Below are 18,331 nucleotides of genomic sequence, written 5' to 3' on the forward strand. Positions count from 1 at the left end.
TACTGTTCTCCATAGTGGCTGTACCAATTCACATTCCCACCAGCAGTGCAACAGTGTTCCCTTTTCTCCACACCCCCTCCAGCATTTATTGTTTGTAGATTTTTTGATGATGGCCATTCTGACTGGTGTGAGATGATATCTCATCGTAGTTTTGGTTTGCATTTCTCTAATGATTAAAGATGTTGAGCGTTCTTTCATGTGTTTGTTGGCAGTCTGTATATCCTTTGTGGAGAAATGTCTATTTAGGTCTTCTGCCCATTTTTGGATTGGGTTGTTTGTTTTTTTGTTATTGAGCTGCATGAGCTGCTTGTAAATTTTGGAGACTAATCCTTTGTCAGTTGCTTCATTTGCAAATATCTTCTCCCATTCTGAGGGTTGTCTTTTGGTCTTGTTTATGGTTTCATTTGCTGTGCAAAAGCTTTTAAGTTTCATTAGGTCCCATTTGTTTATTTTTGTCTTTATTTCCATTTTTCTAGGAGGTGGGTCAAGAAAGATCTTGCTGTGATTTATGTCATAGAGTGTTCTGCCTATGTTTTCCTCTAAGAGTTTGATAGTTTCTGGCCTTACATTTAGGTCTTTAATCCATTTTGAGCTTATTTTTGTGTATGGTGTTAGCGAGTGATCTAATCTCATACTTTTACGTGTTCCTGTCCAGTTTTCCCAGCACCACTTATTGAAGAGGCTGTCCTTTCTCCACTGTACATTCCTGCCTCCTTTATCAAAGATAAGGTGACCATATGTGCGTGGGTTTATCTTTGGGCTTTCTATCCTGTTCCATTGATCTATCTTTCTGTTTTTGTGCCAGTACCATACTGTCTTGATTACTGTAGCTTTGTAGTATAGTCTGAAGTCAGGGAGCCTGATACCTCCAGCTCCATTTTTCGTTCTCCAGATTGCTTTGGCTATTCGGGGTCTTTTGTGTTTCCATACAAATTGTGAAATTTTTTGTTCTAGTTCTGTGAAAAATGCCAGTGGTAGTTTGATAGGGATTGCATTGAATCTGTAGATGGCTTTGGGTAGTAGAGTCATTTTCACAATGTTGATTCTTCCAATCCAAGAACATGGTATATCTCTCCATCTATTTGTATCATCTTTAATTTCTTTCATCAGTGTCTTATAATTTTCGGCATACAGGTCTTTTGTCTCCTTAGGTAGGTTTATTCCTAGATATTTTATTCTTTTTGTTGCAGTGGTAAATGGGAGTGTTTTCTTGATTTCACTTTCAGATTTTTCATCATTAGTATATAGGAATGCCAGAGATTTCTGTGCATTAATTTTGTATCCTGCTACTTTACCAAATTCATTGATTAGCTCTAGTAGTTTTCTGGTGGCATCTTTAGGATTCTCTATGTATAGTGTCATGTCATCTGCAAACAGTGACAGCTTTACTTCTTCTTTCCCAATTTGGATTCCTTTTATTTCCTTTTCTTCTCTGATTGCTGTGGCTAAAACTTCCAAAACTATGCTGAATAAGAGTGGTGAGAGTGGGCAACCTTGTCTTGTTCCTGATCTTAGTGGAAATGGTTTCAGTTTTTCACCATTGAGGACGATGTTGGCTGTGGGTTTGTCATATATGGCCTTTATTATGTTGAGGAAAGTTCCCTCTATACCTACTTTCTGCAGGGTTTTTATCATAAATGGGTGTTGAATTTTGTTGAAAGCTTTCTCTGCATCTATTGAGATGATCATATGGTTTTTCTCCTTCAGTTTGTTAATATGGTGTATCACGTTGATTGATTTGCGTATATTGAAGAATCCTTGCATTCCTGGAATAAACCCCACTTGATCATGGTGTATGATCCTTTTAATGTGCTGTTGGATTCTGTTTTCTAGTATTTTGTTGAGGATTTTTGCATCTATGTTCATCAGTGATATTGGCCTGTAGTTTTCTTTCTTTGTGACATCCTTGTCTGGTTTTGGTATCAAGGTGATGGTGGCCTCATAGAATGAGTTTGGGAGTGTTCCTCCCTCTGTTATATTTTGGAAGAGTTTGAGAGGAAAGGTGTTAGCTCTTCTCTAAATGCTTGATAGAATTCGCCTGTGAAGCCATCTGGTCCTGGGCTTTTGTTTGTTGGAAGATTTTTTATCACAGTTTCAATTTCAGTGCTTGTGATTGGTCTGTTCATATTTTCTATTTCTTCCTGATTCAGTCTTGGCAGGTTGTGCATTTCTAAGAGTTTGTCCATTTCTTCCAGGTTGTCCATTTTATTGGCATAGAGTTGCTTGTAGTAATCTCTCATGATCTTTTGTATTTCTGCAGTGTCAGTTGTTACTTCTCCTTTTTCATTTCTAATTCTATTGATTTGAGTCTTCTCCCTTTTTTTCTTGATGAGTCTGGCTAATGGTTTATCAATTTTGTTTATCTTCTCAAAGAACCAGCTTTTAGTTTTATTGATCTTTGCTATCGTTTCCTTCATTTGTTTTTCATTTATTGCAGATCTGATTTTTATGATTTCTTTTCTTCTGCTAACTTTGGGGTGTTTTTGTTCTTCTTTGTCTAATTGCTTTATGTGCAAGGTTAGGTTGTTTATTCGAGATGTTTCCTGTTTTTTAAGGTGGGATTGTATTGCTATAAACTTCCCTCTTAGAACTGCTTTTGCTGCATCCCATAGGTTTTGGGTCGTCGTGTCTCCATTGTCATTTGTTTCTAGGTATTTTTTGATTTCCTCTTTGATTTCTTCAGTGATCACTTCGTTATTAAGTAGTGTATTGTTTAGCCTCCATGTGTTTGTATTTTTTACAGATCTTTTCCTGTAATTGATATCTAGTCTCATAGCCTTGTGGTCGGAAAAGATACTTGATACAATTTCAATTTTCTTAAATTTACCAAGGCTTGATTTGTGACCCAAGATACGATCTATCCTGGAGAATGTTCCATGAGCGCTTGAGAAAAATGTGTATTCTATTGTTTTTGGATGGAATGTCCTATAAATATCAATTAAGTCCATCTCGTTTAATGTATCATTTAAAGCTTGTGTTTCCTTATTTATTTTCATTTTGGATGGTCTGTCCATTGGTGAAAGTGGGGTGTTAAAGTCCCCTACTATGAATGTGTTACTGTCAATTTCCCCTTTTATGGCTGTTAGTATTTGCCTTATGTATTGAGGTGCTCCTATGTTTGGTGCATAACTATTTACAATTGTTATATCTTCTTGGATCGATCCCTTGATCATTATATAGTGTCCTTCTTTGTCTCTTCTAATAGTCTTTATTTTAAAGTCTATTTTGTCTGATACGAGAATTGCTACTCCAGCTTTCTTTTGATTTCCATTTGCATGGAATATCTTTTTCCAGCCCCTCACTTTCAGTCTGTATGTGTCTCTAGGTCTGAAGTGGGTCTCTTGTAGCAGCATATATATGGGTCTTGTTTTTGTATCCATTCAGCCAATCTGTGTCTTTTGGTGGGAGCATTTAGTCCATTTACATTTAAGGTAATTATTGATATGTATGTTCCTATTCCCATTTTCTTAATTGTTTTGGGTTCGTCATTGTGGGTCTTTTCCTTCTGTTGTGTTTCTTGCCTAGAGAAGTTCCTTTAGCATTTGTTGTAAAGCTGGTTTGGTGGTGCTGAACTCTCTCAGCTTTTGCTTGTCTGTAAACGTTTTAATTTCTCCATCAAATCTGAATGAGATCCTTGCTGGGTAGAGTAATCTTGGTTGCAGGTTTTTCTCCTTCATCACTTTAAATATGTCCTGCCAGTCCCTTCTGGCTTGCAGAGTTTCTGCTGAAAGATCAGCTGTTAACCTTATGGGGATTCCCTTGTATGTTATTTGTTGTTTTTCCCTTGCTGCTTTTAATATGTTTTCTTTGTATTTAATTTTTGACAGTTTGATTAATATGTGTCTTGGCGTATTTCTCCTTGGATTTATCCTGTATGGGACTCTCTGTGCCTTCTGGACTTGATTAACTATTTCCTTTCCCATATTAGGGAAGTTTTCAACTATAATCTCTTCAAATATTTTCTCAGTCCCTTTCTTTTTCTCTTCTTCTTCTGGAACCTCTATAATTCGAATGTTGGTGCGTTTAATGTTGTCCCAGAGGTCTCTGAGACTATCCTCAGTTCTTTTCATTCTTTTTTCTTTATTTTGCTCTGCAGTAGTTATTTCCACTATGTTATCTTCCTCGTCACTTATCCGTTCTTCTGCCTCAGTTATTCTGCTATTGATCCCATCTAGAGTATTTTTAATTTCATTTATTGTGTTTCTAATTGTTGCTTGATTCATCTTTAGTTCTTCTAGGTCCTTGTTAACTGTTTCTTGCATTTTGTCTATTCTATTTCCAAGATTTTGGATCATCTTTACTATCATTATTCTGAATTCTTTTTCAGGTAGACTGCCTATTTCCTCTTCATTTGTTAGGTCTGGTGGGTTTTTATCTTGCTTCTTCTCCTGCTGTGTGTTTTTCTGTCTTCTCATTTTGCTTATCTTACTGTGTTTGGGGTCTCCTTTTTGCAGGCTGCAGGTTCGTAGTTCCCGTTGTTTTTGATGTCTGTCCCCAGTGGCTAAGGTTGGTTCAGTGGGTTGTGTAGGCTTCCTGGTGGAGGGGACTAGTGCCTGTGTTCTGGTGGATGAGGCTGGATCTTGTCTTTCTGGTTGGCAGGTCCACGTCTGGTGGTGTGTTTTGGGGTGTCTGTGGCCTTATTATGATTCTAGGCAGCCTCTCTGCTAATGGGTGGCGTTGTGTTCCTGTCTTGCTAGTTGTTTGGCATAGGGTGTCCAGCTCTGTAGCTTGCTGGTCGTTGAGTGAAGCTGGGTGCTGGTGTTGAGATGGAGATCTCTGGAAGATTTTCGCCGTTTGACATTATGTGGAGCTGGGAGGTCTCTTGTGGACCAGTGTCCTGAAGTTGGCTCTCCCACCTCAGAGGCACAGCACTGACTCCTGGCTGCAGCACCAAGAACCTTTCATCCACACGGCTCCTCAATTTGGGATGATTCGTTGTCTATTCATGTATTCCACAGATGCAGGGTACATCAAGTTGATTGTGGAGCTTTAATCCACTGCTTCTGAGGCTGCTGGGACAGATTTCCCTTTCTCTTCTTTGTTCTCACAGCTCCCGGGTCTCAGCTTTGGATTAGGCCCCGCCTCTGCGTGTAGGTCGCCGGAGGGCGTCTGTTCTTTGCTCAGACAGCACAGGGTTAAAGGAGCAGCCGCTTCGGGGACTCTGGCTCACTCAGGCCGCGGGGGAGGGAGGGGCACGGAGTGCGGGGTCGAGCCGCTCGGCAGAGTCCGCCGTGACGTTGCACCAGCCCGAGGCGCGCCGTCCGCTCTCCCGGGGAAGCCATCCCTGGATCCCGGGACCCCGGCAGTGACGGGCTGCACAGGCTCCCCGGAAGTGGGGCGTGGACAGTGACCTGCGCTCGCACACAGGCCTCTTGGCGGCGGCAGCAGCAGCCCCAGCGTCCCACGCCCGTCTCTGGGGTCCGCGCTTTCAGCCGCGACTCGCGCCCGTCTCTGGAGCTCCTTTAAGCAGCACTCTTAATCCCCTCTCCTCGCACACGGGAAACAAAGAGGGAAGAAAAAGTCTCTTGCCTCTTCGGCAGGTCCAGACTTTTTCCCGGACTCCCTCCTGGCTAGCTGTGGCGCATTAGCCCCTTCAGTCTGTGTTCACGCCACCAGCCCCAGTCCTCTCCCTGCACTCTGACCAAAGCCCAAGCCTTAGCTCCCAGCCCTGCCCGCCCAGGCGGGCGAGCAGACAAGCCTCTCGGGCTGGTGAGTGCCAGTCAGCACCGATCCTCTGTGCGGGAATCTCTCCGCTTTGCCCTACCCAGGTACGTGGGGAGTTTCTCGCCTTTTGGGAGGTCTGAGGTCTTTTGCCAGCGTTCAGTAGGTGTTCTGTAGGAGTTGTTCCACGTGTAGCTGTATTTCTGGTGTATCTGTGGGGAGGAAGGTGATCTCCGCGTCTTACTCTTCCGCCATCTTCGAGCTACTTAGAAAGTCACTTTATATTTGGCTTAAAGATACAGATTGCAGTGAAGGTGCAATCTTGGATCTTTAAAATAAGATGTCATTGAAGTGTATAAAGCAAAAACTATTTGAAATCAAGGAGGGATTTACAGGAGTATAGTAGACCGGAAACAGACTGTATCAACTTTTGTACCTTTAGGAATACACATTAGTTTTAAATATTTATGAGCTATTTGTGTGAAAATGGTCTTATAATGAGCCATAGGTAAAACCTTGATGAATTCCAAAAAGTAGAATGTGTATAGGCTACATTTTTTGTAGTAAAGCTAGAAATTAACATTAAGGTATTATACTAAGAACGCTTACTTGCTTGGAATTTCAAAAGTATGTTCTCAAAAGTAACTTTTATGTTAAAGAAACATCAGATGTGTCATTACAAACAGATTATCAAGTAGCAGCTAAGCCAGGCTGCAAAGCTAAACTGAGAGGCAAATTCATTCATTCAGCAAATATTTTTGAGCACCTACTCTAGGCAGTTGAAACACATTGGTGAACAGACAAAAAAAAAAAAACCCACATTAAATCTTAACCAGAAGTTAGAAAAATATATATTGTTACAAGTCTTAAATGAAAACAGGAAGAAGGAAGTAAAGTATAAGTAATGATTATAAGACAGAAAAGGCAAATATTAAACCATTTTTTTTTGCAAGTCTAGAGAAAGGGGAACAAAATGCTAGTTTACAAAATGTAGGAATGAGAAAGTACAATAAAAATAGAAGGAACTAAATCTGTTTGAATAACAAGGCATAATTATATACTATGCTTATAAATTTCAAGTCTTAATGACTCACATCAAGGGAAGAAATTTGGAAAGTTGCCATAGTATTACCTACAAAAAAGAATTCCAGACCTCACGGTTTTATGGATAAAATTCTTTGAAATGGTTAGGAAACAATTTCCTTCTTATAAAAAATAGTTGCAGGCCATAAGGGGAAAGGAGTAGATAAATTCTTTCCCATTCATTTTACAAATTTAGCATAATTCTAATATGAAACATAGCATAGTATTTTTTTAAAGGAAATATCCTAATGCCTAAGCAAAATTTACCCGAGAAGAAAGTATGATTCCTTATTTCAGTTAATGCTACAGAGACAATTGGTAAAATTCAGTATCTATTCATGTTTAAAAATAGCTGTCAGTTAGGCAGCCAACTAAAAGGAAAGATAAAACTAATGTAAAGAAGAAGAAAAGTTTATGGATGATAAATGGTAATATACTTAGACTTGCATATGTGAATATATAGCTTCACATATGAGTGTGTCTAGTGTGTCATATGAAAAGCAAGGTGGCCAGTGAGACTGGTGGGGCCCAGTGAAGACAGTAAGAGTCTTAGGAGTTGTGGTCAGAGAGGTAGAGGGTGGATGGATGTGTGTAGTGTGTGTCTGAGTGTGTGCAGGTCAACTTATCCCTATTCCTACCACCACGCTAGCGTTTCCCAAGTTGAACACTCCCAGGTTGTAATAAAAAGTGTTTTAATTTTTGAATTTGTGTTTTGATGATAATCTAAACATAATTGAACATGTACATATTGGGGATCATCTGAATGACCATCATATAATCAGTCAGTACCAGCCCTTTTATCCATCTGTGTTTATGATGACACCATATCAATACAAGGTGATATAAGGATGTATGTATACATATAGCTGATTCACTTTGTTGTACAGCAGAAACTAACACATTGAAAAGCAATTATAGTCCAATAAAGATGGAAAAAAGAAAATATAAGGTGATAAAAGAAAGTAACGTTTCATTAACTATTCCTCAAACTGCAGTACAAGGACAGAGTGTTGGGGTCCAGAAGTTTTCAAATTCAAGCACTTGTCTATATATACTGCACTGTTTTTTTTTTTTTTAAATTTATTTATTTATTTATTTATTTATGGCTGTGTTGGGTCTTCGTTTCTGTGCGAGGGCTTTCTCTAGTTGTGGCAAGTGGGGGCCACTCCTCATCGCGGTGCGCGGGCCTTTCACTCTCTCGGCCTCTCTTGTTGTGGAGCACAGGCTCCAGATGCACAGGCTCAGTAATTGTGGCTCACGGGGCCAGCTGCTCCGTGGCATGTGGGATCTTCCCAGACCAGGGCTCGAACCCGTGTGTCCTGCATTGGCAGGCGGACTCTCAACCACTGCGCCACCAGGGAAGCCCCACTGTACTGTTTTTTGATTCATCTTGAAGAATAAGTGGAGAACAATAACCAAGTAAAGTTTAGAAGAAAGAGTAATGATGAAAAACTTACACTGCCCGTTTCTATAGCATATTTACAAGCCACCAGAATTTAGGAGCATGTGATACCAAAGGAAAGTAGACCAACTGAAGTAATGCAGACACTGTGATGCTATCATACTATTTCTGATTGCTGGAATGTGATACTTTAGTGATAGGGTTGGAAAGGGTTCAGTGAAATGGGCACCCAGTGGTGATGGGAGTATGAATGGGTATAACCTTTCTAAATTCAATTTAATACTATGTTCCTGCTATGAATCCAGTAATTTGGGGAGGAGTTTATTCTAAGGAAATAATTAGAAGCACATAAAAATTTGTAAGCAGGGATTTCACCAGGGTATTATTTAAAAAAAGAAAAAGGGAAAGTGTTCTAAATGTCAAAATAGGTTTAATTTTATACATAATGCAATAATATTAAGCACCGGTCATTAAAAAAAATATACACAGAAATATATATGTAGACATATGAGGAAAAACAGGAAGTGAATACAAAATTTCAGAAATATAATACTTACTAATTAATAATGAATTCAGATTTTATAAGTGTAAAATTAGCTGCCAAATAATTACCACCTGCTTTTTCTTCTAGTTTCATCATGTTAAATGAGAAACAGAAGTTTTTAGAAGACTATGGAGCCATTTCAGTTAAACTTCATTCATTCTATAGATGTTTATTCAACAGTAACTATGGAAGCATTTGTTGAGCACCTTGCTCTAGTATTGAGGATACAGGGGTTCTTGCCCTCTTGGTTCTCTCAAACTAACTTGCAAATAGCTATAAGAAAAACTCATTTATAAATATAATTGTCCCAGAATATTCCAGATTCTATATGTTTTGTTTAAAAGTCACATAAATTAATTATATATTAGATTATTATCTTTTCATTTATATTCCTAAGGAAAGGCAGCCTAACGTACATTTTACATAGGCTCTTCCATCTTCCCTATTGTCATCTTGGCTTTAGATTCATAGGAAGAGCATTATTATTATTATTATTATTTTTTGACTACTGCAGAGAGCAGGAATGGGAGAGTGGTGGTTAGTGAGCTGAGTGGAAACAGGCTCACTGACAACCAGGTGCGTCCTTTGGGTGTGGGTATATGGCTGAGTGCATCAGTATGTCAGCATCCCGTCAGTCTTTTTGAAAATTGAGAAGAATACATTCATCTGAAGTGTTGAACGACATTTCAACTCAGAGTATTGCTTAGGGCATAGAAGCATTCTAATGTTTTGCTCTTTACATAGGTACTCCTCAGCAGGTGGTGACGCAGATCATCAGAGGGCAACCTGTTTCCACTGCGATCTCTGCCCCTAGTACAGTTTCCTCAACACCTGCACAGAAAGGATTAACTTCAGGAGCACCCACTGCAAGTCTACAGCCTTCAACCTCACAGCCCCCTCGCCCCCAGCAAGGACAGGTGAAGCTTACCATGGCTCAACTCACCCAGTTAACACAGGGCCACGTAAGTAATGTGACTTCCATTTTAACTTTACAAGTGATCTTACTTACTCTTGCTGTAAGCTTTAAAACACGTACTTATCTTTGGACGTTTAAAAATGTACTTACTTTTTTAAAATGGCTGGTTCCTAGAGTCAAAAATACTTTTTATCTTTTTTTAATAAATTTATTTTATTTATTTCTTTTTGGCTGCGTTGGGTCTTTGTTGCTGCGCGCGGGCTCTCTCTAGTTGCGGGGAGCGGGGGCTACTCTTCATTGCCGTGCGTGGGCTTCCCATTGCAGTGGTTTCTCTTGTTGTGGAGCAGGGGCTCTAGGCACGCAGGCTTCAGTAGTTGTGGCACACGGGCTCAGTAGTTGTGGCTCACGGGCTCTAGAGCACACGTGTGGTAGTTGTGGCACATGGACTTACTTGCTCCACAGCATGCGGGATCTTCCGGGACCAGGTCTCGAACCCATGTCCCCTGCATTGGCAGGTGGATTCTTAACTACTGCACCACCAGGGAAGCCCAGGAAAGCTTTCTTAAAGACAGAAAATACTAGCCATAAAGGAAAAGATTTCTAAATTCAACAACCTTAGAAATAAGAACTTCAGTTCATCAAACATTATAAAAGAGTGAAAAGAATGAGGGAAGGCATAAATACAACCAGCCAAGGACAGTTCTGCAGAATACATGAAGAATTACTAGTACAGATTAAGAAGGAAAAAAATCCAGATAGCTCGGTAGGAAAAAAGGGCAAACAAACTTGTCGAGAAAAGAGGAAATCTAAACGTCCATAAATCCAAAAAGCTGCTGAGTTTTGTTAGTAATGAGGGAAATGCATATTAAAACCATATATCTAAGAGATTGGTATAAACTAAAATGTCAGACAAAATCAAGAGACAGCAAAGACATGGAGCAGAATGAACTCTCGTACACACCTGGTCGTAGTATAAATTGGTTTAGCCACCTTGGAAAACTGTAGACACTATGTAGCAAAGTTGAAGACACATGCCCCACGTCATAGTAGTTCTCCTTCTAGGTGTGTTTCCTGGAGAAGTTCTTGTTCGTCTGAGCACCAGGATGATGGACATGAATATATACAGCAGCATTGTTCATAAGAGTCAAAAACTGGGAACAACCCAAATGTCAATCTGCAGTCAATTAGATAAATAAGTTGCCTTCCTACAGCAATGGAAATGAACAAACAACAGCCACATAGAACTACATTGCTGAGCTAACTAAAAAGCAAGCAACAAACAGAATTACATTATGATCTATTTGCATAAGATTCAGAAACAGGCAAAACTAGCTACATGTGTAGGGTTATGGGCCTGCTGCATCGCCTACCTGGAAGGGACACCATTTGAATTCTTCCTGAATGGTGCTCCTGAAGTTGTGAGTCTGTGGCCCTTAGAGGGCTTAGTGGTCGCACTATAAAGAACTGCAGTTATTGTAACAGTGAGAGTGGTGCTTGCCTCTAGGGCAAAGGAGGGGAATTAAGATCAGAGCAGGTCACATGGGGGCCTTCTTGGATACTGGCAGTGATGACCTGAATGCTGGTTTTATAGACGTTCACTTTATAATTATTCTTTAAACTATACTTGGTGTTTTATGTAGTTTTGACTGTGCACAAAAATGTTTTAGAAAAGCAACAGTGAATAAGGCAGGGGTCCTCAACCGGTTTGCGGCCTGATAGGAACCAGGCCACACGGCAGGAGGTGAGGGGTGGGGGAGCGAGCGGAGTTTCATCTGCCGCTGCCTATTGCTCCCCGTCCCGCGCATCACAGCCTGCACCATCACCCACCCACCCCGTCCATGAAAAAACTGTCTTCCACGAAACCAGTCCCTGGTGCCCAGAAGGTTGGGGACTGCTGTAGTAAGGGACTCCTGAGTAAAGTGCATGGAGGCATGGAGCTTAGCCTCACTGTAGGAACTTTGTAGCATCAGTTTTGGCTGTTGGGAACTTAGGGTGGCTTGTTTCTACGTTTGCTTTCTAATTCTCCACCATGTTCCTGATAGTTGAGGATTAAGAAGTCCTGGACAGAAGAGGCAGTGCAGATGGAGTTTTTAGTTCCTAGTCCCCATTTGGATGATTACTCAGACATTAGTGACCTTCCTCACATGGTGTTTGCATTCCATGTCAGAACCGTAAGCTTTCTATATGTTGGCACACACCAACACACGCCATAGGTCATTTGGTACATGATGAAAAAACTGAAACTAGGAGGCCTGGGCTTCTCATTATATCTCACCTTGAACTTGCTCTCTCACTCTGGGTAAGAGACTTGAACTTTCTAACTTGAGTTTCCTAATTGGTAGGAGGATTGTAGTAATATTTTCTCTCCCTAATCCACAAAGTCACAAGTCTATTGTGAGAATCAAATGAGGCATGTCTAAAGTATGTCTAAAGATGCTTTGAAAGTTATAAAATAATATGAATATAAATAAGATGATTTAAAATCAGAATTTTGTGCAGACCTTAGTTATTCAGTTCACACCCTTATTTTATAGATTGGGAAATTTAGATCCAGAGGAGCGATATTACTTATAGACAGGTAACCTGGCTGTCCATTTGGAGAGCTCGGACTGGAACTCTGGATTGTTAGTTCATGTTTTTTCCACTAAACACCATCAGTCTTTTAAAATAACTATTCTTATTTTAGCTTATCTGACTTTTTCTTGGCACCATTCCATAGACCTTCAGATACATATGTTCATTATTTTAAAGGATCAAATGGTATACTTGCAGATCGATGGTTTGAAGGCTGTTTACATGTTGTGTGTTTTTTCCATAGGGTGGCAATCAAGGTTTGACAGTAGTGATTCAAGGACAAGGCCAAACTACTGGACAGTTGCAGTTGATACCTCAAGGGGTGACTATACTTCCCGGTCCAGGACAGCAGCTGATGCAAGCCGCAATGCCGAACGGTACCGTCCAGCGGTTCCTCTTCACCCCACTGGCAACAACGGCCACGGCAACCAGCACCACCACCACCACTGTTTCCACTACAGCAGCAGGTAGAACCTGGGCTTGTCGGAAATGCTGCATGGTAGTGTCACGGGTAGCTGGGTGACAGAGGGGGCCAGAGGACCGGTATTTGTCTTTGGGAGGATGTGCCTCAAGCTGGTGAGTGTCGCAGCTGACTGGTCAGCCTCACAAGAGCTTGACCAGATCTCTTACTCTGACAGCCTCCCTGTCACCACCATCCCCCATTAAAAAGTATAGAAAGCGGGGGGTCGGCACAAAATAGTAAAGTATCGTGGTGACTGTGCCCACTCCTAACTCCTCACCAAGCCTGTAGGAGCTGATTGAGTCATGACGTGCTCTCAGGGCAGGTGGGCATTTCCAGCTCACAACCTACGATTGGGAGCTTCAGGACCAGAGCACTTGGTGAGCCTTCTGCTGCAAGCGGCCGTCACTCACTGGCGCTACGCCATAGGAGAGGAATGTGGGCTGGCCTTAGCCTGGGCCAGAAGACCTGGCTGATTTCCAGAGACTGCGCCTTCCTTTGGAAGCCAGCCCTCTGGAGACTTAGCGAAATGTGCGGAGGGCAGCCATGAACAGGGCCCACGTTCCCCAATTTAGGAGAGTCCTGACCTAGGTGTTTCTAGATGGAGCATTTCTAGGGCATCAGTCTTCTGTACTGAAATGCAGAATTCTCACCTTCAGAAAATCCCCTTCAAGTTCTTCTTAAACCAGTCTCATGTTCTAGAGTAAGAAATATTTGGTCTTTCCTTTTCGCAGGTACAAGTGAACAAAGACAGAGTAAATTATCGCCCCTGACACAGGTGCAGCCAGCCAAGAGCCTGCCTCCAGCTCAGCCGTCGAGCGTGAGTCCTGCAGAAGCCCAGCCTCAGACTGCTCAGCCCGCACAGCCCCAGCCCCCAACCCAACCCCCGTCCCCAGCTCAGCCTGAAGCCCAGACCCAAGCAACTGCTGCCTCCCACGTCCCACCTGAAGCACAGCCCACCCAAGCACAGTCCTCCAAACCCCAAGGTGCAGGACAGTGTCAGCCTCAGAGTAATGTCCAAGGACAGTCTCCTGCTCGTGTCCAGAGTCCACCACAGACTCGAATGCGTCCATCAACTCCATCCCAAGTGTCTCCTGGACAGCAGTCCCAGGGTCAGACTACAGCCTCACAGCCGATTCCAATTCAGCCACACACATCTCTTCAGCCACCTTCCCAGGGCCAGCCACAGTCACAACCCCAGGTACAGTCTTCAACTCAAACTCTTTCATCAGGACAAACGTTAAGCCAAGTTACTGTTTCGTCCCCATCCCGTCCTCCGCTCCAAGTACAGCAGCCTCAGCCCCAAGTCCTTGCTGTGCCACAGCTGCAACAAGTCCAGGTTCTCTCCCAGATCCAGTCACAGGTTGTGGCTCAGATACAGGCTCAGCAAGGTGGTGTGCCCCAGCAGATCAAACTCCAGTTACCCGTTCAGATGCAGCAAAGCAGCCCTGTGCAGACTCACCAGATTCAGAATGTGGTTACAGTGCAGGCAGCCAGTGTGCAAGAGCAGTTGCAAAGGGTTCAGCAACTCAGGGATCAGCAGCAAAAGAAGAAGCAGCAACAGATAGAAATTAAGCGGGAACACACCCTCCAAGCTTCTAATCAAAGCGAAATCATTCAGAAACAGGTAAAGTTATTAAGTAAAAGCAGCATGTTCAGTAGCTTGAATTATTGTGCTGTGCATTAGACTTAGCGTTTGGTTGTGTTAGCTTTCCTTAAATAAGACACAAAAGTCATTGATGCTTCAAGTTAGAAGCAGCACTGGATTGACCAAAACGTACTGAATGACTGTTACGGTTTGGAACTCTGTTGGATGTAGACAGTCAGTGCTTACTGGAAAAACGGCGTGTATTTTGGGAGAACTAAGTTGGAAAGAGTGGACTTAGGAAGTTTAAGTATCATTGATATGAAACCTGAAGGTTTAACTAAGTTTTGAAACCACTTCAGGCATCACAGCAATTTCTTTGAAGTTATTTGCAGTTGTCATTCCTTAGTTTGCACGTAGGCTAAGCAAATTTTATAGACAGATTAAACTCATTTGTGTTTCCAGCCACACCTTCGTTAAAAAAAAGCTTTAAATAGTATGACTCCATAGCATAAATAAAAAGTGGCATTGTGCAGTAGCTTTGTAGTGAAGTAAGGCAATTTAGATGAGTTAGAATTATTCTGCTTGAAACGAAGCCACACGTATAGTGACATCCTCTATAGCATTGCGGGAGAATGTGCAGCGCTCCGCACTAGTCAGGAGTTTGTGTGGGTTTCAAGTGTTCCCAAGTCAGGAGAACCCAGTTCCTGGGTCTCCTGTTTACAGTCTGTGAAACCCACTGATCTTCCCTGAGCTATATCCTCATTAAAACTCTCTCTCTTGCAGCCGCACAGGGTTACTGTAATGATTAAATGAGGTCATGTATGTAGAAGCACTTTTTATTTTATTTTTTATTGAAATATATTTGACATATAACATTGTATAAATTTAATTTAAGGTATATGTCTTATTGATTTGATACATTCACATCTTGTAATATGACTGCCATTGTAGCAATAATTAACTCCCCTATCATGTCACAGAACTTTCATTTCCTTTTAGTGGTTGGAATAATTAAGATCTAGTCTCTTAGCAACTTTGATGATTGTAATGTTGTTAGAAGTGTTTTCAGCAGCAGAGGGATTTTGAAGATGTATAGTAATATTCTTAAAAAATTAACGTCATATATAATGTGTTAAAATGCATTATTACCCAGCTTTTAGCACTGTATGGTCCATGAACTGAGAATTATTACAGTGTCTGTCTTTACCCTAATCTCTGTACAAGGTGGCAGTGGGGCGGGGGTGGGGTGATCTTTAAAATGAATGCCTGGGACGGAGAGCATAATGTTGAAAACATGGTTATTGGAGGATGATAGCTGGGTTAAAATTAGAGCTGTATTAATTCTTTAATCTCCAACAAGTTAGTAAGTTCTTTATGTCTCACTGTCTCATTTATAAAAGTGTCCCTACCTTTCAGCGTTGTTACGGTGAATAAACAAGGTAATGTCAGCTGCTTCCCTGGGCACAGTGCCGGGTACGTGATAAGCACCCGGGCCACACAGTAGCTCTCATTTTATTTGTATTACGATGTAAAATTCTTAGTTTCTTTGGGAAACACATACATGTGCTCAGATTTCTACTGTTGTTACCTGTGTACCAACTTGTAGTCATTATAAAATATGCATTTTTGGATTTTGTTCTGTCCTGAAGGTGGTGATGAAGCATAATGCTGTAATAGAACATTTAAAACAGAAAAAGACCATGACTCCAGCTGAAAGAGAAGAGAATCAAAGGTAGGGAGAAATGTTTATAACCCATTACACTGGGTCTCACTGTATATCAGTCTCTTCTCTTTAACACACACAGGAGTTCTGAGTTTGTGTTGTTTTTATCTTGATTGAAGTTTATTAAATGAGAACACTCAGTACTAATAGATGCTCATAACTGGTTCCAATCGCTCTGAAGCTTCCCAGTCACAGAAAGTTTGTACCAACTGTAAAGACATAGAAAAATTGTCTTAAGCCTTTCAGAATGAAATGCCCAGCATTACATAGATTGTATATTTCTCTCTAGAATGATTGTCTGTAACCAGGTGATGAAGTATATTTTGGATAAGATAGATAAAGAAGAAAAACAGGCAGCAAAAAAACGGAAGCGAGAGGAGAGTGTGGAACAGAAACGTAGCAAACAGAATGCCAGCAAGCTCTCTGCACTGCTCTTCAAGCACAAAGAGCAACTCAAAGCCGAAATACTGAAAAAGAGGGCGCTGCTGGACAAAGATCTACAAATTGAAGTGCAGGTAAGAAGGTATTTTCTATCCTCCTGTGTCCAGTGTTTAGCATCAAGTTTTATTCCTCTTTTCCCCTTGAAATTTCGATTACGCTTAACATTTGAGCTTGTTTTCTAGATTTTACATTTTTTGTCCCTAGAGTGAGAGGCAGTGGGACATATGTCTTTTAAAACATGACAGAGATTTTTGTATCTACATGTATATTGTAATCTTTAAACTAGCCACTCGGGAAGGTTAGTCTTTTGATTATAACATTCGAGGACCCTCTTGGCAATAGCCCTTATTGTCTGTGACGCAGTCTTGCCAAAAGTTATCAGGAGCCACGTTTCTTGAGAAAGGTAGACAGAGAAACTGCAAAATAATGTTGAAAGAAAAATAAAATGTGCTCATTAAGTAGGACCAGATTTCTTTCTTGACTTGTAAATGATCTGCAGGCATGGCTAATCCTCTGCTTACTTAGGGAATTTGTTGAAAATTGAAAGAAGACATCTATTCATACATACTTAAACAGTTTTTTAAAAGAGAAGTGGGCTATATAAAGCATCCCTAGAAGTGCCTTGTACATTTTAAGAAGGTGAGAGATGTTAAGAAAACACTGATCATCCTACTAACAAACACTGCACATAATTCTGAGACATTAGAGATCTTCCCACTGAAGTCGGAAACCAGACGGTAGTGCCCAGAATCAACATTATTGCTTAGCATCTCTAGAAATTCTAGCTAAGGTTAAGCCAAAGAAAGAAAGGAGGTAAAATTTGTTATTGTGTATGTTATGATTATTATATCAAAACCCCAAAGAAAAATTATTAAGATCTAAGAGAGAGTTCAGTAAGGTAGTCACTGCTAGATAAATACTGAGATCACGACCATTGTCCAAGTAAACAAAAATAGGAGTCGGTAATCTTTGATCATCCCCCCTCCAAAGATGACCGTTTTAAAATAATTTTAGGATATAGCTTATATGTATTATTTTTAATAAATGTATTCACATATAAACACATTTTAAACAAAATCAGAATCACGCTGGAGACAACATATACTGAACATTTTTCTTTTTCTGCACTGTACATACTATGCAGCCATTTTAAAATGTTAACAACTACTGCAAATACTCTAGTATACAGTCGTGGTGTTGTTTCTGACAGTGTATTGCTTATCTAATGAGGAAGAAAAATTATACTTAAAGGAAACGTTCAGCATTATTTTAACTATAGAATTTATTGCTAAGATTTAGTTTGAGGAACAACATTCAAACGTATATGTACTAGCATATTTTAAAAATTATTTTTAATTATAAAGATTTTATTTTTTATTTTCAACATATGTGATTGGTCCTTTATATCTACCTGTTCTTATATCATTTATGCTTGCCTTTTTAAAAAATAGACTTCATTTTTAAGAGCAGTTTTAAATTTACATAAAAATTATGCAGAAAGCAGAGAGTTCTCATGTGCTACCCCCAACCCCAGTTTCTCCTATTATTAACATCTTGCATTAGGGTGGCATATTTGTACAATTCATAAGCCAGTATTGATACATTATTATTAAATAACTAAAGTCCATAGTTTACATTAAGTTTCACTCTGTGTTGTATAGTTCTGTGCATTTGACAAATGTGTGATGTCATATAATCGTTACATAACAGAATACAGAATCATATTACAGTATCATACAGAATAGTTTCACCGTCCTAAAAATGTGTTGGCTTCTACATTTTCCTCCCTCCTCCATCCCCCTCTGCTTGCCTTTTCAATATTTCTTGCTCATTTTTAATAGAACTTAACTCTTTGAATATCATACATATTATAAAGTTTTTTGTCATATTGTTGTCATATTGTTCTATAAAACATAAAGATTCACTTGGAGTAAATTCA

At 40.4% G+C, this 18,331-nt stretch overlaps 1 protein-coding gene across 14 annotated transcripts in view; it reads left to right on the forward strand.

Annotated features, from left to right (window-relative positions):
- The window catches only part of BPTF (bromodomain PHD finger transcription factor), a 143,522-nt gene that overhangs the window by 105,872 nt on the left and 19,319 nt on the right, over positions 1–18,331 (forward strand). For 11 of the 14 annotated variants that reach the window (XM_081219713.1, XM_081219707.1, XM_081219716.1 and 8 more), the window contains 5 exons: positions 9,435–9,652; positions 12,425–12,647; positions 13,375–14,267; positions 15,878–15,960; positions 16,241–16,466. In XM_081219713.1, coding sequence (XP_081075839.1) covers positions 9,435–9,652; positions 12,425–12,647; positions 13,375–14,267; positions 15,878–15,960; positions 16,241–16,466 — 1,643 coding nt within the window. The remainder of the gene's footprint in view (positions 1–9,434; positions 9,653–12,424; positions 12,648–13,374; positions 14,268–15,877; positions 15,961–16,240; positions 16,467–18,331) is intronic. The other 3 variants (XM_081219709.1, XM_081219711.1, XM_081219712.1) reach the window with 1 other exon arrangement.

Source organism: Mesoplodon bidens, assembly GCF_964165515.1.
Source record: "Mesoplodon bidens genome assembly, chromosome: 19".
Classification (NCBI taxonomy): Eukaryota; Metazoa; Chordata; class Mammalia; order Artiodactyla; family Ziphiidae; genus Mesoplodon; species Mesoplodon bidens.